The 24,142-nt window shown below is 38.9% G+C and overlaps 1 protein-coding gene across 3 annotated transcripts in view; it reads right to left on the reverse strand.

Moving 5' to 3' along the window:
- The window catches only part of Gsk3b (glycogen synthase kinase 3 beta), a 127,946-nt gene that overhangs the window by 41,240 nt on the left and 62,564 nt on the right, over positions 1-24,142 (reverse strand). For all 3 annotated transcript variants that reach the window (XM_040750825.1, XM_040750824.1, XM_040750823.1), the window contains exons 4-7: positions 11,124-11,234; positions 7,974-8,104; positions 4,643-4,749; positions 2,620-2,717 (exon numbers count right to left, since the gene is read on the reverse strand). In XM_040750825.1, the coding sequence (XP_040606759.1) occupies positions 2,620-2,717; positions 4,643-4,749; positions 7,974-8,104; positions 11,124-11,234 (447 nt within the window). The remainder of the gene's footprint in view (positions 1-2,619; positions 2,718-4,642; positions 4,750-7,973; positions 8,105-11,123; positions 11,235-24,142) is intronic.

The raw sequence follows: 24,142 nt of genomic DNA on the forward strand, positions 1-24,142 counted from the left end.
AGACCTGATTCCAGTTAAATAGCTAAGTACTAGCCTTCTTTCAATAGAGAACGCAAAGTCTTTCCAGAAGGCACTGCCTCCAACAGGAATCCAGCCTCTGCACAACGTTCAGCACCCCCCCCCCCCCGGCTATCTTTGAATTTCTTCAGTGCATGAACCTCTACTTTCTGGACATAATACTAAGACAAAAATCCTTCACTGACTCAATACACATAGTTAAAGGTGTAAATACCTTGAGAGACTTTTTAAAAGGATATGTGGTGCTCTGGCTAGTTTTATGTCAACTTGACACAAGCTAGTGTGTTGTTTAGGAAAAGTAACTCTCAATTCAGAAAACATCTCCATAGGGCTAGCCTATAGAGAAGTCTGTAGTACATTGTCTGTGACTAATGATTGATAAGGAAGGGCCCAGCCCATTGTGGGTGGTATTACCCCTGGGCTGCTTGAACTGTGTACTGTAAGAAAGCAGGTTGACAAGCCATGAGAAGCAAGTCAGCAAGCAACATTCCTCCACAGCCTCTGCCCTCAGTCCCTGCCTCTACAGTCCTGTCTTGAATTTCTGCCCTGACGTCCTTCGGTGATGGAGTGTGACCCAAGAGCTGTAAGTTAAAATAAACTACTCTATCATCCATCTACTCAGTAATGAACACAGGTTGATTTCATTTCTTGGTTACTGCAAATGATGCTGCAATGAACATGGGAAAGTACACCTCCATACACTCAAATTGTGGGGATATACTGAAGAGAAAGGAGGCTTGATCATTTTGTAATTTAATTTTTAGTTTTCTAAGGATCCTCCAAAAGTATTTTCCATAATGTTTCCCACTGATTGCATAAATGTTCTATCTTTTCCACAAAAGTATAAGTGAAGAAAAGGGTCTCTAACTTTATTCTTTTGCATATACATATCCATTAGTATAAGAGGTATCACCTCAAATGGCTGTTTTCTCCCACTGAACTGTCTTGGAATTCATGTCTTCCCCACCCCCAAATAAAAAAAGTCACAATCAATTGGCCATAAATACAAAGATGTATTTCTTATTGGGATGCATTATGTAAAATTCCCAAAAATCAAAAAAGGCACATGGCCCTAATAAGACTAAAAGATAAAAAAAAAATACTTTTTGACTCTCAATTATATGCCATTCATCTGTTCTCTTAGTTACTATAACTGAACACTTAGTTTTGAGACTAGGACATGAGTGTTTTAGTGCTGGGTGGTGGCAGCACACACCTTTAATCCCAGCACTTGGGAGGCAGAAGCAATTGAATCTTAGTGACTTCAAGGCCAGCCTGGTCTACAAAGTGACTTTCAGGACAGCTAGGACTGTTACACATAGAAAAGCAAAACAATAACAAAAAAGTATTTTTGCTATCAGTCTTTGCTTCATAAATAAATTTATACTTGGTAACAAATCCTCCCTAAAAAAAGGTGACTATTCTGTGATTATATAAACCATTGACATGAAAGTGAAAAACCTTTTGTCTTCTATATATTCACAGAAACCAAACATTTAAAAAAAATTCTAGGTGAATCAAAGCTTAAATGGAGTATTCAAGAAAGGAGTGTTAAGTAGGAAAGAGGATATCTTGAAAGTCCTGTGTTAAACAAAACCCCAAATGTTTTAAGACACACAGAACTTTACATATGCCTAGTTCTGTCTCAAAAATACTCCAGTATTTTGTATACTTTAAAAAGACTTGCACAAGATTGTTTTGTGTCCTTATATGACTTCCACTACTTTTTTCTCATCTTTAAGAGCAGTACTGTTAGTAACATTAAGGGTTCAGTCTGAAATTAAAAAATGGCTATTAAGAAGGACCACAGTGATCTCAGCTGCAAAACCCAATTACACAGAGACCGAATGAAGATGGCCAACCACTGGCCTTTCCAATTACATTTAGATACAATGACATCGAGTCCTTTATTTTCCCTTATATTAAAAGGAAAATTATTTTTATTATGAAATAGATCTTAAAATAATTTAATCTCAGCAATTAACATCACGGGCTGCTCTTCCAGGGGATCCAGCTTTGATTCCTGAACCCATGTGGCCACTCACAATGATCTGCAACCTCAGTTTGAGGATACAACAGGTCTTCTAGCCTCTGAGATCACTATGTGTACATGCAACACACAAATGCACAAGCAGGCCAAAAAATCCATATGGTAAATATAAAGATAAATCCTTAAAAACTAAAGTTCACTTATTTATTTATGGCCTGCTCTCTACCACAGCAAGCTAAATGACTTGCAATCCCTTTCTCATTTTTTATTCCTATGTGCACACATACATGAAGGCACACCCAAGGTAGGTTCAGCAATCAAGCATCCTTGCTCACTATTCTACTATATCCACATAAGCAGGGTCTCATCTAAATCAGGGCTTTCAGATATGGCTGCTCTTCCTAACCAGCTTGCTCTGGGCTCTCTTGGTGGAAAATGCCAGCCCAAGTTAACATTCACAAACTCTGGTCTCCTTGTGCTTGTATGGTGCTTTTCTGTTTGGATCATTTCCTAAGCTCCCTTTCCCACTGCTTAAATGTGTTGTATTGTTTGTTTTGGGGGATATGTGTATATGGCATTTTTGGTTCAAAAGTATAACTCAACCATCTCACCTTGATTATTTCCACCAACTGATCCACACCACTGTCCCCAGGAAATATTGGTTGTCCTAGTAACAACTCGGCCAACACACAGCCTGCAGACCATACATCTGAAGAAAAAACAAAAGAAAGGTTTGGAATACCATAATTTGAGGTGAAAATGTATATTCTATTTTTATCACGAAGTACTGGTTACATCCAAATACAACAGTAATCTAGTCAGAATCAATGATGGTTTCATTCCAAATACTGTTAATGAAAAAATTTATTCATGCTTGAACTTTATTTTATTATCAAATGAGTATTTTATAAGTATTCATCTTTTACGAAAAAATTGGAGAGACAGAGACAGAGAGATACAACAGATACCGACTCACTATGTAGCCCTAGGTTGGTGATCTGGCCGCCTCTTCCTGTGTGTCAGGATTAAAGGCATGTATACATAAATCTTATACAGCCTTAGGAAGCAAGATAAGGGCTGGAGATATGGCTCATCGATTAAGAATACTTGCTGTTCTTGCAGAGAACCTACTTAGATTGCCAACATCCACATGATGGCTCACACCTTTCCATAACTCCGGTTCTAAGAGATTTGACATCCTCTAATGACCTCAGCAGGCACCAAGTATGCAAGTGGTATGCATACGTAAATGCAGGCATATATGTGGTATACTTGCAGACAAAATACTTATACATAAAAATTTAAAAAGCAAGCATCTTAGATATGAAATGGGCCAAATCCATGTTTGCTAGGGTTCCAAAAGCCCTGGTTTACACAAATGTTCTCTAATGTGTCAGATGATTTGGTTATAACTATTTTAAATGAGCCTAGTATAATTCAATCCAATACCTTACGCATGCATGCACGCATGCACGCACGCACGTACTCATGCACACACACACCCATAGGTAACCAATATCAAACATTTGAATAAGACACCAAACAATTAGATATCCAGTAACATTCCCAAGGACAAGAACAAATTTGCTCTTGGGGACCGTTGAGAGCTAATAAATATACTAACAAAGTCACCTTCCATTCCTATAGTACTTCAGTAACATTTTATTGTACTCCTCACAGCAACCATGAAAAGTAGACAGAATTAGAAATGATCTTCATTTCACAGATCAGATAGAGGGCACCTGATGTCAGTCTCAGCACCCCACCCCTACACAATTAATGTATAAAATAAAATAATTTTGTCCCTTTTCAAAACTAGCCTAAGCATGCTGGTTTTGTCTTACTATTCAGACCCAGCGGGTCATGGTCTTTATGCTGACATAGCAACTATACTAGAACAAGTTAGACAAAGTCAACAAAGATTTCTTGAATCCTTCTGTCATTAGACATCTCCCTCTGGTGAAATTTTTAAACCACCAGTGGGTTTGGCTGAACAACTAAGGAATAAGTTGACTGAAAATTAAGTAATGTATAATGGTAGGAATTGAAAAATATTATTGCTCTATCAATTATAGTATTAACATATTAAAAGTAACAATATCAATTAACCAAATTTCTAACTAGGTATCAGGCTCAGAAGTAAATATTTCAGGAGAACTAGAAAACTAATAATGACCAATGAGATAGTTCAGTAGACAAAAATTCTTGCAGTGCAAGCCTGGTGACCTGAGTTTGATACATAGAATCTATATAAGGGTGGAAGGAGGGAACGAACCCTACAAAGTTGCCCTCTGACTTCCACATGCATGCTACACATAGCATATGTCTTTCTGCCATCCATCCCTGCCTCTTTAATATTTTTAAACACTCACCAAAAGAGTTATAGTATTTATACTTTACTTCAAACTTTAACATCAAAATAAATGTATTAACCAACTACATTACAAAACAATACTTTTATAATTCTAAAAGCATAATAGAAAAATATACATAAATTCTAAAAGGTTAAAAAAATCTAGTTGTATACATTTCTGCAAAAATATATTGCAGCCATGCCCTTTTCTTGTCAGAGAAACTGTAAGAATCAGGGTGCGATTAACCGCTATAAGCATTGTATTCAGAGTCAGTACTTACCTATACTAGAGGTATAATCAGTGGCTCCAAAGATCAACTCTGGTGCCCTATAGTACCGAGAACAGATATATGAAACATTGGGTTCTCCTCGGACCAGCTGCTTTGCGCTAATGGAAAAATAAAAATAAAAAGCAATCTTTAAATCCATACCTTAAAGAAACAATGCTCACACACCATATCTGTCTCGACCTCACAAGACTGCAATAATGCAACACACTTGTAACTGTCTCCAATGAAAGAAATATTAAAAAAATCATCAAATTGATATAAAAATAGTGATTTTTATAAAGTAAGCATTTGTTAAGTGTTACCTAAGGAACAAAGAGATTAAAAATTCAAAAGGATACATATGCTCAATTTCTTCTGGTTCCCTGCTTCCTAAATTCTACTTCTGAAATATAAAAATGGTTACTAGGCATGGTGGTGCAACACCTTTAATCCCACCACTCAGGAGGCAGAGATAGTTGAATGAATCCCCTTGAGATGGAGGGCAGCCTGGTCTGCAGTCAAACTTATAGGTCAGTCAGGGCTACACAGTAAGACCCTGTCTCAAAAATAATAAATACCTGCATGCTTATTAAAAAAGTGTAATAACTGCCTACTGTTTTAAATTGGACTTCAAACTCAGGGTGGCCAGCTGAAGGCTTACACAGTCAATCTATGCATACTTCGATATTTTAGTCAGTTTGCTGTCTAACCACCTGTTACTAAACAAACTGCAAAAAGGCATTCAACATGAGGGGGAAAAGGACTCAGAACCTATCCATTAAAGTGAATTACAGTTAGTATCTCTCGAGATGCCTCTCAGATAACCCATTCCAAATCAGCAAGCCACGCTGGGAGATGCACTGACAGCAGCTTCACAGACACAGGAGATAAATACAGGCAACAAAAATCAGAACAGAAAACATTTGAGGTATAGGTACAGGAAGGCAAAGACACAGCCAGGGGGAAAATGGCCTTTCAACCTTAAAGTCTAGGCTTCCTTCCCTTCAATCTACTTTTAATCAATGATGATGCTAAACTTAACTTACTTTCCCTTCATTAGCAGTTTCATAATTTAACCTTCTTGGACCCAAATAAAACAACCATTTGATACACTACAAACAGTAATGTGTTCAGGCTATCAGAAAATCAAGACATTAGCTTTCAGTGTAATTGATAATGGACTTTTCTATTTTCAGAAGTGCATTTTGGGAGCTTGGGATATAGTTCTTTAATTAAGCAGCTGCCTAGGATGTGAAGTTTGCAGCTCCCAAACAAACAAACAGCAGGAAACCTTGGCCATCCGTTATGTCTCAACACTTCACTGGGAGGCAAAGGCAGTGAGTTCCCAGGACGGCCAGTACTACAGAGAGACCCTGTCTCAAAACCCAAACAAACACGGTTCATTTTTTAATTGACAGAGTCTAAATATGGTCATAAATTTCACAATAAGTCAAATTCTATAACGAAATGCTTTTACAGGCTGTATATTCTTCCCCTACAATAACAATGAAGCAAGCAACAGGGTTTGACTCTCTGCCCTATGGCCTCACCTAATCTGGTCTACAGACATGCCATTCTAACCTTCCAGCTACTGCCAGACCTTGTTTCAAGCTACTAAAAAATTGTTAAGAAGAGAATATAAGGCTGTTTGGTTGAGTTCTGCCACCCTAGTACCTAAGAGCACTTAGTATCTCCAAAGTCCTACCTGAGAGTTATTAAGAATGAGCTAATTTCCACACCTGTGAACATTCCCTTCGGTACATCCCAAGAGAACCTCAGTGGTAAAGGTACTCTACCATGGCGATGAGAACAGGAGCCCTACTGCACTTGGTGGCGCCCCACAGTAACAAGCCCCATCTGATTTGGACAGCCTTTCTTACGAGAACTGAGCAGTGGTGCCCTGCTTCAACCATCAAACATGAGCTTTGGGTGTTTACTGTCATCAGAGCCACACCCTACAGAGTGGGATACTGGGAGAGGGTTTGTAATCAGGAAAGTGTAAAGCAGGTATGTTTGAAAGGGGTGCACAATGAGACTGAGAATGAACTTACTGACAGAGCAGATTTGCTTGTTTTCTTTAAGTACCTTGCTATACCCATAGGAAATATATCTGATGTTGAATCCACAATTTAATGAGACTGGTATAGAAGTCTATATAAAAGATGTGGAAATACAGATACTAGCGAGTATGGAATTAATATATAATCTGTGGTGCTAAACTGAAAAAGAAAATTCTAACAAGGATGAAAAAACATTAGACAGAAGAGAATACAAGTTTATAAAGACAGACATCTCAGAACAAAAAGAGGAGAGATTCACTGGTGGCTATTGCAGAGTGATGATCTGTCTTATTACGGATACAGGCTTGATGGGAGGCTTACAGCCACTGACTACCAAAAAGGAAAGCATGAACTTTCCTTTCCTACTAAGTAACCGTGTATGACCACAAAATCAAACTTAATACTGCTTCTCGATGCTTTATCTCATTTAAAAGGATATATATAAATGTATAACTTTAAAAAAGTATTTGTAATGAAAATGGAGCATATATACATATTACATAAACAAAAGCAGTACTAAGGATCAATAAGAATGCAAGTTTTCCAAGTACACAATAATCCTAAAATGTCCTATTCCAGGAATAATCATATATGGGTTATTACAAAACAATTCAGAATAAGCCATGGTCACCCATGCCTGTTTGCACACAATAGTCACACCCAGTGTTTTTAAAACAAAAGCACACCATGCATACAGTACTGATGTGGCAGTGGCTTTCTTTTTGCACAGGGTCTCGCTATGTGGCTGAGGCCAGCCTCAAACTAATGATCTCCCATACCTCAGTTTACTGAGTGCTTGGATTATCAACAGGTGTCATCACAGCCATCAAACTTGAATGTTAGTACTCCTGTGGGGGTCGGGACAACTTGCAGGACCAAGTAAGTTCCAAGGATCAAACTCAAGTTGTCGGTCTTGATAGCAAGTACCTTTCCCAAGGGAGCCATCTTGCTGTCCCTTAATACTTCCTTGATGTCATTCCCTTCCAGTTTAGACAGCTCCCTCATTTTTACCCTCAGTGGCATGTATAACAGTGTATCTGTATACATCAATTTATTTGGACATTTTATTGCTATTATTTAGTGACAATGCTATATTAAAGACACTAAACACACATAATCTCTCTGTAAATAGTTTTAAAAGTTAACTGTAGGATGAAAGGTACTCACATTTAGTATTCCATCTACATTAATTTATATTCCTTGAGTAAGGATTATAGGACCTAGACTATCATTGCAATATACTTGAGAGTATGAGGGAAGGGGAAGTAAGAAAACCAGCTCACCTTCCAAAATCACAGAGTTTTAATACAGCTGTATCAGGATCCAACAAGAGGTTCTGTGGTTTAATATCTCGATGGCAGATTCCAAAGGAATGGATATAGGCTAAACTTCTGAACAGCTGATACATATACAACTGGAATAAATAAGACATTAACTAAGCACATCTGATTTCAGACATAGCTGTAATCATTACACAGTAAACAAAGTAATAGTCTCAGTAGAACATGTACAACGCTGGTGATTACTAAGACAGTTTTCTCTACATAAGTTTCATGTTCTTTCTATAAACACCAAGAAATTAAAATATCATTAAGACATACATTTGTGCTATCCTTTAGTAATTTAGAAAAGTATCCAGGCATGGCGGCATACAACTGAGGCAGGGGAATTCTAAGTTGAAGGCCTACCTGGGCAACTTAGTGAAACCATGTCTTAAACTAAATTTAAAGAGGGCTAGGGATGTAGCTAAGCAGTAGAGCAATTGCTTAGTACAAAAAAAGTGAGGGGTTCAATCCTTTTCACCACTTTAACATCTCACCTGAAGCCAGAGCGCAGAGAGAGAGGAGAGAGAGGAGAGAGGGGAGAGAGGGGAGAGAGGGGAGAGAGGGGAGAGAGGGGAGAGAGGGAGAGAGAGAGAGAGAGAGAGAGAGAGAGAGAGAGAGAGAGAGAGAGAGAGAGAGAGAGAGAGAGAGAGAGAGAGAGAGAGAGAAAGAGAGAGAGAGAAAGAGAGAGAGAGAGAGCAGCCTTTAGATCAGAAGCCAGGCTCATTATTCTTTCTTTCTAGTATCTCAGGCTGTAAAAGCATAGTGTCATTTTTAGGATCATTTATCTTTCTGAAAGGTGAGCCTCCAAAATCATATAATAGAGGCCCAGGAAAACTCCCAGGTAAAGTAAGAAATCTAATCAATTCCCTATTCAGACATCAGTAACTCTGCTAGTAAGTAGTACTAATAACCTTCACAATAATGTAGACTTACAATGTCATTTAAAAACAGATGCCCAGGGGGATCTGAGTCTGAGGATGGCTTGGTCTAAAGAGAGAATTTCATGCATGATATATCCTCTGAACCTGACCCACTGCCCCATGCTCTCCCACCCTGCCTTCCCTACCACGATGCACCATATCCTCCAGAACTATTAGGCCAAAATAAACCTTTCCTTCCTTGTGTTGCCTTTGTCTGGAATTTTGTCAGAGCAACCAGAGGAATGCCGATTGTTTTAAAGCTTTAAAATATATATATATCAATGTAACACCTTCAATATTTCAAGGCCAATGTTGGGACTCATTCTTTTTCTTTCTTTCTTTCCTATTTACTTACTTACTTATTCTTATTTGTTTACTTATTTCTTATTTATTTTTAATCTCTTCCGAACATACTATTACTGTTGTATACACGTGGGCCTTGATCCTGTCATCCTCCTGTTTTACTCCAAATTGCTAAGATTATAAATATGTGCCACCGTACACAACCAGGTTAATTTTAAATTTCTTCTACATGCCCACTCACTTTCTGAGCTCTACTTCCCAGTTAATACCATGGAAACAATTGCTGCAAAGATTCAAATCAGGCTTAGTGTCTGATTAAGGAAAAAAAAAATCAACAGCCAGACAGTGGTGGCGCACATCTTTAATCCCAGCACTCAGAAGGCAGAGGCAGGCGGATCTCTATGAGTTTGAGGCCAGCCTTGTCTACAGAATGAGTTCCAGGACAGTCTCTAAAGACACACAGGGAAACCTTGTCTCAAAAAAACAAAAACAAAAGCAAAACAAAACGACAGTCAATAAAAAGAATAAAGGTCGCCTGAGGTACTGACAAAAGACCCTGTCTTTTCTGGCTATATTGCTGGGGACTAGCATTATTGAAGTTCATGGGAAAGCCACTTTTATTTAGAAGCATGATGAAACTACTAAGGCTGGACATGTTAACAGTACATGTTTAATGCAAATCTGAAATCAAGGTATGCAAGTTATAGACTTCTTCAAAATAAAGCATGACAAAAATGTATATGTCAGATCATCAATGTCAACTTTTAAGAAATAAATCAGAAGTAAAGCATTTAGAAAAGATTTGGCTGTTTCAGGGTATTAATATTTAGACTAACAAAAATCAGTGAAAGAAGTTTTCTTCCAAAAGATGTCCTTAGCAGTTTAAGATTCATTTAAAGATATCTCATCACTGTTCTTTTCATTTTGCTTGGAAAAGTCAAGTTTAAGAATGAAATGAGACTTGCATGGTGTTTTTTTGTTTCCTTTGGTCTACTTTATAAAAAGTTGAAAGGTTTCCTGCACTACAATGAGCAAAAGAATACTAGCCCCCAAAACAACTGAGTACCACATCCTAAGGCTTATGTTTAAAACTGACAAGTTTAAATTTGTACAATGAATGTAGTATCTACAAATAGTAATGAAGCATTAAATAAGTATATTAATAACTGTAAATTTACTTAGTAGGTCGCTGCTTTGGTGCGTGGCACAATGAAGACATCTAAAACTAAAATGATGTCATAGGGCTGCGAGATGTCTCACTGGATTAGAGAATTTGCTGTACACACATGAAAACCTTAGTTTGGATCTCCAGTACCTGTGTAAAAAGGTGGGACTAGCTGCACTTGGCTGTTATCCCAGCACTGCATGGGAAGGGAGGTTCAGAAAAGCCCAAGCCATGAGCTTATGCAAGAGACCTTCTCACGGCAAAGGTGGGAGGCTACGGAGGAGGGCGCACATCTTCCTCCTCTAGCCTTCACTTGTGCCTCACCCTGCACCACACACACAAGGTGTTATGACTATGAAAGTTAAACTGTATCTTATCAGAGTATCCATTTCAAATCATGCATCTCATGTGCATGTGTGTGTGAGGTAGGGCACACAAAACCTGGCATGCATGTGAAGGATTAGAGAACTTCAGAGTTGGTTCTCTTCTACCTGTATGTAGGTCCCATAGAACTCAAGTAACCAGGCTTGCACAGCAAGCACCTTTATCCACTGCAGAGTAATGAAGTTTTAAAGGGAACTACATGTTTCAAAACAAAGTCAGAACTAACTACTTCTCTGAGGAGTAAAAGCAGTGGTTGACAGAGTTGAAACAAACCCAATACTCTGCATGGCTCATATTAAATGCTTTGTGAACTGGAAGTCGTTCCATTGTACACACCTTGACATAGATCACAGGGAGTGTCTGTTTGGCTCGACTATAGTGTCTGGCAACTCTGTACACTGTTTCCGGAACATAGTCCAGCACCAGATTAAGGTAGACCTCATCTTTCTGAAAGAGAATGAAAGAAGAACAACAAAATTAGAGACTGATCTTATGTATTCAGTTAGAGTAAATTCTTCATACATAAAATGATTTTTGAACATAACCATAACTATACAAATGCATCTACCACACTGCATAATCCCAGTATTAAGATTCTTATCATGTGCTTATGCATGTATTATAAGTTTATTACTTATCATATCTTTTATTATTTTCTAGGCTGAAAAAACAATGTCTCCCATTAAATAAGGAAAGACAGCTTGATGACAATGCTGAGTTGAAAGCCAAGAAGACAGGCTGCTAGCCTGACTCTGCTGCTGATTGGTGTGTATACATCACAGTGTGCTCTGGCTTCAGTTTCTGCACTTCCTACGAAAGGATGAGCTAGGTATTCTTTGAAATGCTTTAGTCTCCACATAATGTTTTTGTTTGCTGGACAGTCTAAAATTGTAGAACAATCACTAGTACACAAAACAAAACTTTTGGCTGTTTGGGGCTAAATGGCCAAGTTAAGTAGTTGTGACAGTGACAGTATATATTTTTCATAATCTTGATGTTTTTTAGCTTTACGTACGGTCCAGCCTGAATTCTAAAGCAACATGGCTATAAAGAAACTTCAGTTGGAGTTGGGGGGGACACAGATGCTGTCCTGCTTTTAATACTAAAAGTCCTTGAGAATTTTGGTTCAGGCTAGGTGTGATAGTACTCGCCATTAAACCCAGCAGCAGATCCCTGTGAGGCCAAGCCAGTAAAGGATAAACAGTGAACCCTGCATTGACAGAAGGGAGAGGTGGGGCTCTGGGTTCAAAAGTGAGTAGACATCAGGGAAGAAACAAAAAGCATTTCATTCATTTATTTTGACTAGATGGCCTTAAGTTTGCTCTTACAAAACTTGTGGGAAATATATGGGAAAAGCTGTCAGTCAATGACACAAAGCAAGGCACAGCCAATGCAAGACCACTGCCATGCTCCTTGTTCTGTACTTTTGTCCTTAAAAGAGATTCAAATATATTTATATATTAAGAAAATAGAGGTGAAATTGTAAAGGAAATCTGGCGAAAAAGCGTTCTAGGACAGTGGCTCTCAACCTGGGGGCTGAGACCCCTTTGAATCAACTTGTAGTGTTGAAAATACATCTTGCATTATCAGCTACTTACACTATAATTCATAACAGTAGCAAGATTACAGTTATGAAGTAGGCAATAAAATAATTTTATGGTTGAAGGTCAGCACAACATGAGGAACTGTATTAAATGGCCAAAGCATTAGGAAGGCTAAAAACCACTGCTCTAGAACATTGTGAAATGAAAACAAGAACATGGAACACTGAAACAGTATAATAAATCTTCAAAATGCTCTGAAGTCTTTGTATCGATGTGACATTACAAACACATCATTTCACAGGACAGGCTGGCCACAGGTAGGCAGGTAAGTAGGAAGGTATGTCTCTCTAGCCACCGAAGCACAAAGACTATTTGAGTCCAGGACTTCCAGACTAGCCAGGGAAACACAGTGGGACCCTTCCTCAAAAAAAGGAGAGGGAGAGATGGCTCAGTGGTCCAGACTTCCTCCTGCCTCTGCCTCCCAAGAGCTAGGATTGAAGATGTACAACATACTACCCAGCATGATCAGGGCTTTCCAATGTTTACTTTTTGTTATACTATTGGGATCTCAAATGCCCCCCTTGGCTCATGTACTGCATAGTATTGGGAGATGGTGGAAACTTTAGGAAGTGGGCTGAGATGGAGGACGTAGGCCACTGGATTACATTTAATGGGCATGCCTTGTGCCTGCTCCCTTGCATACCACTGTACATTACAAAATGCATTCAGTACCTCTAAGTGTCTCCATTGCAATAATAATTCTAGTACTGCTGAAAAGTCCAAATCCAGTCTCCCACTCAAAGCAAACTATTAGCTATGAGCTCTGGAAAAATCAAAACTAAGTTACATACTTTCAATACAACAGTGGGACAGGCATGGGTTAACATCCCTGTTGCAAGGGGGGAGGAATAGTACAAACAAGGAAAGGATTAAAATCTTAGCCCTAGGATACTCACCCTCCCATCCCTGGCCCTTCCACCACACGTTTCCACAAAGTTATTTTCAGGCCACACCACAACTAACAACCTGAAATACAGCTGACATTGGCCAAATCCTCTTAAGTTGTGAGTTAAAATAATTTACATTGTTTTCCACGGATATTTTTGTCATACCAGTGTTTTGAAAGCTGACTAGCACCACGTATGATTTCATTTATTAGGATTTAAAGAAACAAATGCCTACAATGGTTAAGTAACAAATGTAAAGGTATAGCCATATGGCAAGAAATAGTGGGTGGTAAATCCGTCTAAGACATAACTAAATGCATCCACAAACAATCCCCAATGTGCTAACCAAATGATGGTCCGCCGGCAGTGTCTCATTTTACCCAGCCATCTGAAACTGGCACCACCACCAGGAAGAATGGCTAAAAATGGAAGACCAAGTTTGGACTGTAAGGCCTCTAACAGGCCATATTGATCTACGGGCCTCTTACCGTGAAAGCCTTATAATGAAAACTCAGAGCATCGTTACACAAAGACAGATCGGGGGGAAAAAACAAGAAACAAGACAACCATCTGTAAGTAAACGACAGGTGTAACTGAACAAAGCTGAACAGGAATCAACAAGAACTTCTAATGAAACACAAGAGGCTCAGCAGAAGGGTAGGCTCAGATCAATAAAGATAATTCCACTCTGCTCTGTACCATTCAGGTCTCATTACAAACAAGTACTGACAAAAATCCCTTTTTAGGCAGCACAGTTCAACAAAGCAGAATACACCAAAGGGCAGTAAATAAAATCATGTCTGCTATAGAGGGTCAATGTTCCAATTTATTATACCATGAGACACATGAAGCTTGGTATTTGTCAAATTAATAAATGTTTTAATGCAAATTAAATAATCACAGTATTAACCCATGGAGTGAGAGTATTCAAACCCAGAAAACATGGAGAGAAAAGTGGTATTTTGTATCCTATTTGGAGGTTCCTGTAAAGATTATTCAGGTGACTCATATTCAATATGACAGTATCTCAAGCAGGAAGAAGGCCCAGGATTCTGCACTTCTGGCACTTGTAATTTTCCGAAATTCAGGTTTGCTGGAATCTCAAAACAATCTCCTTTCAGTCGCCAGAAAGTTCAGCAATTGGATGTAAATTTAATGACAAAAATTCAGAAAGAATATGGCTTCAAATGCAGAAGCTCACCAGCACAGCAAATCCCCACCCTCCCTCAGAACTGCCGCCGAGCCTCCCATACAGCCTCTGTGAAAGCATCTCCTGTACAAAGTGGAGTTTGCTGAGAAACTATCCACACTTCCATAATGTGTAATTTAAGGAGTATTTCTCCACAGTTTCCCAATTCATCACTGCCCCCTGATCACTGATATTCATTTGGTTCTCTCTGGATGTCGAATTTAAGCCACATGACTTGGACATTTAAATGGAATGGTTTAATATCACCTAGCAGCAGGGACAGGGACAGACTTCAGCTTATCACTGTAAAACAGACAGTACTAAGAAGCTCCTGTCCCCAGTTGACTGGTGAGGTCAAGGATATAAAATGGCTTGAGGCCGAAGTTTTAAATAGACAATATTATTCTAAAATGTTCATAGGAAGCAAAGCAGCATGTCAGAGAGTTTATGATAAGACATCCAACCTAGCATCATGACAGCCCTACACTCTCAGAATTGGTGATGGAATTTTAGCTAGCAAAAAACTCATAAGCAGTTGTCTTTCCTCTGAAGGGTTACAGGGCTAGCACAAGACAGGCACTAGAGCAATGGTAAGGATTAATGGAATCTTTTCGCTTAGGAAGCTGTGTGAGAAGAGGCAAAAGGGAAGGTACTGTGGTTTGAATGAGTAATGTCCTCCATAGGCTTGTATGTTTAAACACTTGGCCCCCATCTGGTGGCACAGTTTAAGAAAGTTATGGAACCTTTGGGAGGCAGAGCCCTGGTGGAAGCAGTACCTCACTAGGGGCAGAGTGGCAGGTTTAGTAGCCTGAGCCCAGTTTCTGTTCTCTTTCTCTGTTTCCCCTGTGCAGATGAAATGTAATCCCCTTGCTTCCTAGGTGACAGACTGCCTCCTATTGCCAACACCTTCCTGGTCATCAGTGGACAGCTTCCGCTCTGGAACTATAAGTCAAAACAGACTGTTTCTCCCCTATGCTGTTTTTTGCCAGGGTATTCTACGACAGCAACAACAAAAAGGAAGGTAAGCATCTAATTAAAAAAAAATTGGGAAAACTTCTAAAAATAAATACCAAAATTATCAAAAAAAAAATGTGGGGAAAATCAACTTACAAGTAACTCTTGGAAGAGGGTGCACCTCTAAGACATTAGAAAGAACAGAGAAAATGTACACCTTTAATTCCTAAACCAAGGAGCCAGAGGTAGGAGAACCAATGAGAGTTTAAGGCCAGCCTGGTCTACATAGCTAGAGAAACCTATCTCAAAAACAAACAAACAAACAAAAAAAGATACTAAAGGAAAAAACATCAATTTGATTACATACAAATACAAGAATTTAAAGTACATACAAATACTTAAAATTAAAACCCAAAACACACAGACCATGCCCCCAAAATTTCTATTACACCAAATAATTTGTTTTTATATAAATTATTGACAGACAATAAGAAAATACAAATATCAAAAATGAAGAAAAATGTTCAACCTCACCCATACTTACAGTAATAAAATAATAGTATAACAAATTACAAACTTTTACTTCTCGAATGAGAAAGGAAAATTCAATATGAGAAAAGCAGGCATTAGAAAAGGTCACCATATGCCCTGGTAAGCCTAAGCTCATGGAACTTTTTGAGAAGCTGCTGAGTTAATATACTCAAGTAAAGGGGAAGCTATGCAGAACCAACTGTGACTTAGCAATGTCATTTCTTGGAACTGTCCAGTAAAACTATTGTGTGCATGTTTGTGGTGCCCTTATGTACGGACAACACGACATTTATGAAGAGTAAGGAATTAAAACTAATCTACATGCCATACATCTTAGTCAGCTTTCTGCTGCTGGGATAAAGTTTACCATCAACACCAACTTGGGGAGGAATGAGTGTGTTTCAGCTTACAACTCTCAGGTCATACTCCATTACTGAGGGAAGTTAAGGCAGAACCCAAGGCAGGAAATGGAAGGCAGAAGCTGAAACAGAAGCCATGGAGGAGAACCCTCAAGATTAGACCAGGATATCCTTGAACTCCTGATCTTTCTACCTCAGCCTCCTGAGTGCTAAGACTGCACAAAATCTCAGTGAGGGTTTCAATTGCTTTGATCAAACACCATGACTAAAAGCAACTTACAGCTCTCAGGTTATACACCATCACTGAGGGAAGCCCAGGCAGAACAAAGTGCCAGAACCTGAGGCAGAGACCATGGAGAAATGCTGCTTCCTGTCATGTATGGCTTGTTCTGCCTGCTTTCTTGTACAACACAGGAATACTTGCCCATGGTTGGAGCTATCCATATGGGCTGGGCCTTTCCACATCAATCATTAACTAATTAAGAAATGCCTCAAAGACTTCCTACAGGCTAATCAGACAGAGACATTTTTCTCAATGGAAAGACTCTCTTCCCAAATGATTCCAGCTTGTGTCAGGCTGACATAAAAGCTTATAACCTTGTTGCATTCCTAGTGGCACATTTACAATTAATTTTTTATAAAGAAGAAAATTCTCAGAAATACTTTAAAGATCATAATACTTTATTATTTTCTTTGATGGTTATGTTTTAGCATAGTGACACTAATTTATTGTGCTTGCTGTTTTAAAAGATGCACCCACTATTATTAGTGTTTAGTCTGTTTTTATTTATTTATTTATTTATTTTTATTTTCCAGTTTAAATTTAGATAAGAAACGAGGTTGCTTCACAAGTCAGTTCCAGGTCCCTCTCCCATTCCCTCCCCTCCTCCCGTGCCCTCCCCCCCAACCCCCCACCCCCAGTTATCCCCTCATTCCCCCAGGGAGGGTGAGGCCCTCCATGGGGGTGTCCATATTCTGTCATTTCATATAGGGCAGGGCCTAGACCCTTCCCCAAGAGTTCAGGGTGAGAGTGCACCTCACATTGTTCTATGGGAGTCCAAAGTCCGTGTGTATACTTGGGATGAGTACTGATCTACTGCCCAAGGCTCAATAGGTTCCCTAGGCCTCCTCACTGACACCCAAATTCAGGGGGGTATTGATCAGTCCCATGCTGGATTCCCAGGCTGATGCCTGGGATTCAAGAGTTAACCTTTGTCTGGTCAGCTGTTCCTGGGGGTTAAACCAGCCCAGTCTTAATCCCTTTGATCATCAGTCCTCCCTCTCTGTTACTGGCTTTCTTGAGTTCAGCTCAGTACTTAACCAGCCACTAAATGAAGTTTCTGTTTCCCAGACTCTCTGGCCATAGGATTATAGGCTGGCACTCCCCAGATCTATGTCTAAAATCCATATATGAGAGAGTACATGCCATGTTTCTCTTTTTGTGACTGGGTTACCTCACTCAGGATGGTTTCTTCTAGTGCCATCCATTTGCCTGCGAATCTCATGATTCCATTATTTTTTTCTGCTGAATAGTACTCCATTGTGTAGATGTACCACATTTTCTCTATCCACTCTTCGGGTGAGGGACATCCAGTCTGTATCACGATAATACAGCCTGGAGCCACCACAGTTGTAAGCCTCTATTTACTCATCTTTTATACCTAGCATTTTCCCAAAGCTGTCCAAGAGCAAAGTGTAGAAGGTAGTGAGGAGGTCTGGGAGACAAGGAAGGACAACCGACTTCTAGGACAGCAGATTTAGAATGAGCAGATGAATACCTTAACTGGTAAAATAATTCAGTATATGGAAACTGTTCTAAGGACACAGGGAAAATGAAAACAAACGGTAGGAAATTCTGATAAGCACTGGTAAGACAACTAAGACTGATAGTGATAGCAGAGCCACAATGCACTGCTAACTAGATGAAGCACTAAAAATCCAGAGCAGCAGCAACAGGTCTATAGAGCATCCCATATTGATAAGAGGGTCAATTAACCAAGACGTAACAGTTCTACACCTATGTACAAACAAAGACAGAGCTACAGACATACGAAGGAAACACTGATGTAAGGAAAGGAGAATGAGTTCCTCAGGAACTGCTGGAAACTGTAATATGCCACCTTCATAATGAAGAGAACTTGAGCACTGCAGACCAAGTGCACTGAACACACCTCACTCTATAAAACGATACATATTCTTCCCAAGCACGCATAGGGCGCTACATATGACAACCCACAGTGAGCCACAAAACGAAAGTCAGTAGTTATAAAAGGAGTGAAATCACATGAAATACCTTATGCAGACACAATGGATACTAGCCATCAAAGACAGAAGGAGGGTTGGCGAGATGGCTCACCTGGGAAGGCAGGAGCTTGCTACCAAGGCTGATGACCTGAGTTCAATCCTGGAACACATGGTGAAGGAGAGGACTCCCACAAGTTGTTCTCTGACCTCTACACTCAGGCTGTGGTGAAGGTAAGTGCACACACTTACCACCCCAACACACACACACACACACACACACACACACACACACACACACACACACACACACCTTCTCTCCCTCCCACCCCTCCCCAACCCAGCTTAAGTTTAAATATTTAAATAGAGATAAATAAAACAGTTATCAACAAAACTACAGAATCAACAAAAACATTAATTGGGTTGGGAGAGAGGGGCGTATGCAGACATGTGCAGTGTATGGAGGCCAGAGGACAGCCTTGGGTGTTAGTCTTTGGGAGTCCTTTGCAGGGTCTCTTCCTGGCTGGCACTTATCTAGCAGTCCAGTTCAGTTGACCAGGGAATCTCAAGAATCCATCTGGGCCCAAATGCAGTTGTGTCACTGCATAAATGTGGATTTGGGGACTAACTCAGGTTCTTGTAAGCACTCCACAGTCTGGGTTTTCCCCCCTTATTGAAAAAATAAAAAATACCTTTAAGCTAAAGTAACAAAACATAAAAGTTAACTAAAAAATTAGGGAGGGAGGGAAGAAGGAAGGCAGGCAGGTGGGCAGTGGTGGTGCATGCCTTTAATCCCAGCACTTGGGGGGCAGAGGCAGGGGGATCTCTGTGAGTTCAAGGCCAGCCTGGTCTACAGAATGAGTTCCAGATGACGAAACCATGTTTGAAGAAAACCCCAATCTCCCCCCACCCCAAGAAGAAAGTTAGGATAAATTACTGACAAGAGGACTGTAACTGAATACTATATACTAATACAAAAGCTAGGACTTTTTTTAAAGAATGACAAATCAAAACAACAACAACAAAAAACACACACAAATTTACAAACCAATATAGTCCACATAAATGCAAAAATCTTCAACAAAATATGAGAAAAATAGTATCAAAATTTAGAGGATTATATACCAAAACCAATTGGGATTATCTTGGGAATTCAAGAGTGGACCAACATAAGGAAATCATTGAGGGAAATATGATCAGTTCGTCTATCACAAGTTATCTAATAAAACTAATCTCTGTTTCAACACAGTTATACAGTATTATAAATTATACACTTAAAAGTGGCTAAAGGACCAGCGAAATGGCTCAGCATGTAACTGTATGCAGGAAACACACATACACACACACTAAATAAATGTAATAAAAATACCTTTTTAAAATGACAATAAATTTTGTTACATGTATTTTCAAGGCATCAGACTGGATAGGAAGATGTACAATTTTTTTCTATTTGTAGATAATAAGGTGTCATGAATTTTAAATTTGCAAAAAAAATTGTCTTAAAATCTACTATAAATGAAGCTCAGCAAGGGTACAGTGACTATCTCAAAAAATAAGTTGATACAACAGGGATAGAGGAAAGCCCTCAGTAGTTAAGAGCATTTGTTGTCTTTGCTGAGGACCCACAAGATGGTACACAAGCATCCAGGATGACTCAGTCCAGATGATATGACCCCGCTCTCAACTGACCGACTACCTTAGGCACCAGGCATCCATATGTTGTACATACATACATATAGGTAAAAGCACCTATATGCATAAAGTTAAATAAATCCTAACTTCAAATAATAGATAATACTATTTCTGCATTTTTATCTTGGGAGGGGAGCAGAGAGGGTTGCTAACTGTCTTGATCTACCACCCTCTGCTTTAACTCCTTTGAGGCAGGGTCTCTCACTAAGTCTTTCCTAGCTAGGCTAGCTGGCTTGTAAGCTACCAAGTTCTATCTGTCTCTACCCCACAAAGCTGGGACTACAGACATGTGTAGCCATGCCTGGTTTTTATGAGGATGCTGTGTTTATGAACTCAGGTTCTCAAGCTTTCAGCACAGCAACACTCCTACCCCATCATGTCTTCAACATAGCACTCAGTTTTCTAAGACTATTGAGAAGGCTTTCCCTAAATCATCTACAAAACTAATACTGACACAGGAATTCAAGTGTTGAAGAAACAAAACTGAGTAAGATCTAGGTGATCTTGAGAATGACAATATAGTAAAAAAGATCTAGCTTTTTAAAAATTATGGTAAAACATTCATTTAAGTTTTACTTTTAAGTAAAAATTTTTTAAAGTGTAAAAGTATAAGCAAGATAAACATTGAGTTTATAAAAGCAGAAAGGAAGGAGTGAGTTATCTGATGTAAATTATGATCAGGATCCTTCCAGAAAGAACAGCAGAAGCACAGTGTAGAGAAGACACTCTGTAGAGCCTCTGTAGTCCAGAAATGACAAAACACAGGTAGCTTTGGCAAGGGAGGTAAGACAAGTACAGTCACAGCACAGAGATCCTTAGATCTGGGGATGGAGAGCTGGCTCAATGGTTAAAAGCACATTTACTCCCACACAGCTTTGGTTTCCAGTATCCACATGGCAGCTTATAATCATCCCTAACTCCAGTTCCAGGGGAATCCAATGTCCACTTCTGATCTCTGCTGGCACCTGGTATAAACATGATTTTCATACATGTAGACAAAAGTACTACATATAAAAAGTAAATAAATAACAGTAAATATGAGATAACTATGAGTTACGTAAGTTTTAAAAGATTGCTTAGGTTAGGAATAGAAAAGTATATAATAAAAAATAGAAATCCAACAAGGTTTCAGATGCTACATGTAAAAGTGTCTACTAAAACTTAACAGTAGTGGTATCAAGTAAGTACTTAGGACGTTTTAGCTACTATGACAACTATTATTGCTGCTACAATCTGCCCTTGTTCAATCATCACTACTAAGATATTTTTAAATGTTACATTTCTATTCAACTTTTTCTGAAGAAATCCATTTCCTATGCTGAAAAGTATGGCATCTTTGATATTCTGGATTCAGACTTCCTAGGTTCTGCTCCCAAACTCCATCTAGTAGCTGTATGAACCAGACTAGTATTTCAGTGTCTTCTGCATTTGTATCATTAAGATCAAAACAGCATTCTTCACAGAGGGAGCCATACAGTTTGAGTTATGAAGTACAGGTGAAAGGTTCATGATACCATCTAATGACAGCAAGCATTCCATGTATTCACACTAATTACTAAGTAATTAACAAGTGGGGTTCATCACAGTCCAGTGCTATCACCAATGGATAAACAAAACCCCAACTGTTAAGAGGTACAGCAGGTAGACTTACAAAGCTGAGTAACCTGCCCAGAGTCATTGTGCTACTGTGTGGCAGAACTGCAAGGCTAACTTAACACTTCGATCTACAAAGCAGATTATCTTTTTCACTCCCAACTGGATTATATAATTCATTTTCAGAATGGATTCTTTTCACATAACCACAGCCAGTGGAAGGCATAACTCTGTCCAAACTCAACACCATATAAAGTTTCTAAAAGTGAGGAATGTAATCAATTTGACATCCTTCTACTTAAAAAGTCTCTTATACAAGAGGAGGAAAAGTTCTTCTCCTCACCACCTATGACATAGAGTATTTTTATACGCAAGTTCAGTTAAGACTGTTATACAGACAGAATACGGTTTTATATGATATCCTGACTCACAGAGTTCTGTAAAGTAAGCTATAGCTAAGGATAGGCATACAGATGTTTCCACACAAGAACTACTTTGTTGTTCATTTATTCTATCAGAATTCTTCATAAAATTTCATGAGGATGGTTTCTACTGAAACACAAATACTGAAACGTGTGTCTGGGGGGGGGTCTGCAGGGCCATTATTCTACAGACTTGAAATTCACTTAGTTCTTGAGTATAAAGTTTCAAAACACTCAAAATTTCTACTGTTATCTAACCAAGGGAGAGGTACTATTCACTCTAAATTAAGATGTCCTAAAATTTACAGGATGATCTGTAATCTACATGCTTCAGTTACTAAAGCAAAAAATAATCCCAGCAAGACTAAGAATGGCGAATTCATAGTTTTGATTCCTATCCTGATAGAATAACTCCATCTAGCTACAATAGCTAGCACTGCCTAGTACAAGCACAGTTGACTGCCTAAAGAAAAAGTCTTTAAAGATGTGATCAGGGGTCTAGAGACATGGCTCAGCAGAAGCAGCACTGGGAACACAGGTTTGATTCCCAGCACCCACATGTAGCTCACAAGATTCTGTACCCCCAGTTCCAGGTGATAATGAGCCCTCTTCCGGCCTCCTAGGGCAATACATGCACACGGTGAACTCATATATACAGATAAAAAACACCCATAGACATAATCTTAAAATCTGATCATTAAAAAATTCAAAAACTATTTAAATTCTAAATAGACATGAAATGCACTTACAGACAAAAATTAAGGTGTAAAGTTAGTAACAACTTGAAAGTTAAAAATAATGAACAGGTCATTATATAATATATAATATATAATTCCATAAATTATGACATAATAGAGCAAGATTTAATGAGATCAATGTTTAATAAGGTTCAATGTAACTAGGTATACAACCATGTAAATATGGACATATGGAATATTAGAACTGAAATCAAAAGTAAGAACATTGACAGAGAAGGTTTGTTCTGTTTCAAAAACTAGAGTGACAAAAAGCCCAGAGTCAGTGCTGGAAAGACGTCACAGTGGTTAAGAGCACTGCCTACTCTTCCAGAAGACCTGAGTCTGGCTCTCAACACTCACATGATGGCTCGCAACCAGGAGTACCTTCAGTCCCAGATGACCTGGACTTCTGGCCTTCAAAGATACAGTGCACAGATATATACAAAGGCAAAAGGCCCATGTACATAAAACACAAGTACAATCTCAAAACAAGCAAGGATCTTTTAGTGTTAAGATACTAAGAAAGAATAAGAACTATTTAAGTCAGATAGATAATCTGCACAGAGACTGAGAGAAAGTTGGAAATGGAGGGAGAAAGAAAAGTCTAGAGACCCAAAAAATGAAATTCAAACAAATTCAAAGGGGGGGGTGAAGGGGAGGGAGGGAGGGAGTGAAGAGAGCAGAGAGAAGAACAAAGACATTCAGAAAATAAATCTACAAAGGGACAGAAACCTCGAGTCTAGAAGAATGGAACTTAAATATGGAGTGGGAAACTACTCCAAACCAAGAAATATCTTTTTATTTTACTCTGAAAAAATTAGAGTGCTCAAAAGTTGAGATTCATGATGTTAAAGGCTACTTTTTTAGTAGACACGGACTTACTGTTCTTCTGATAAACATGGTAGCGTCTATAAGAATGGTTGTGGTAAACAGAAAACCAAAGACAGGAGCAAGGAGGGAAGAAATCAGCCTCTCAGGTATTCAAATAATAGCCAGTCAGTTTAAAGTCAGAATGATAGACCCTCCTGCCAAACCAAAAGCTGAAAAGCATTCAATACCCAGCAAGCCTCCCTCTTTGCCCTTTAATTTTGTAAAGTTAAATGTGTTAACATTTACAAAACATTAAAATAGTGTCTGGTACATGGG

Source organism: Mesocricetus auratus, unplaced genomic scaffold (assembly GCF_017639785.1).
Source record: "Mesocricetus auratus isolate SY011 unplaced genomic scaffold, BCM_Maur_2.0 Super-Scaffold_100008, whole genome shotgun sequence".
In the NCBI taxonomy this organism is placed as follows: Eukaryota; Metazoa; Chordata; class Mammalia; order Rodentia; family Cricetidae; genus Mesocricetus; species Mesocricetus auratus.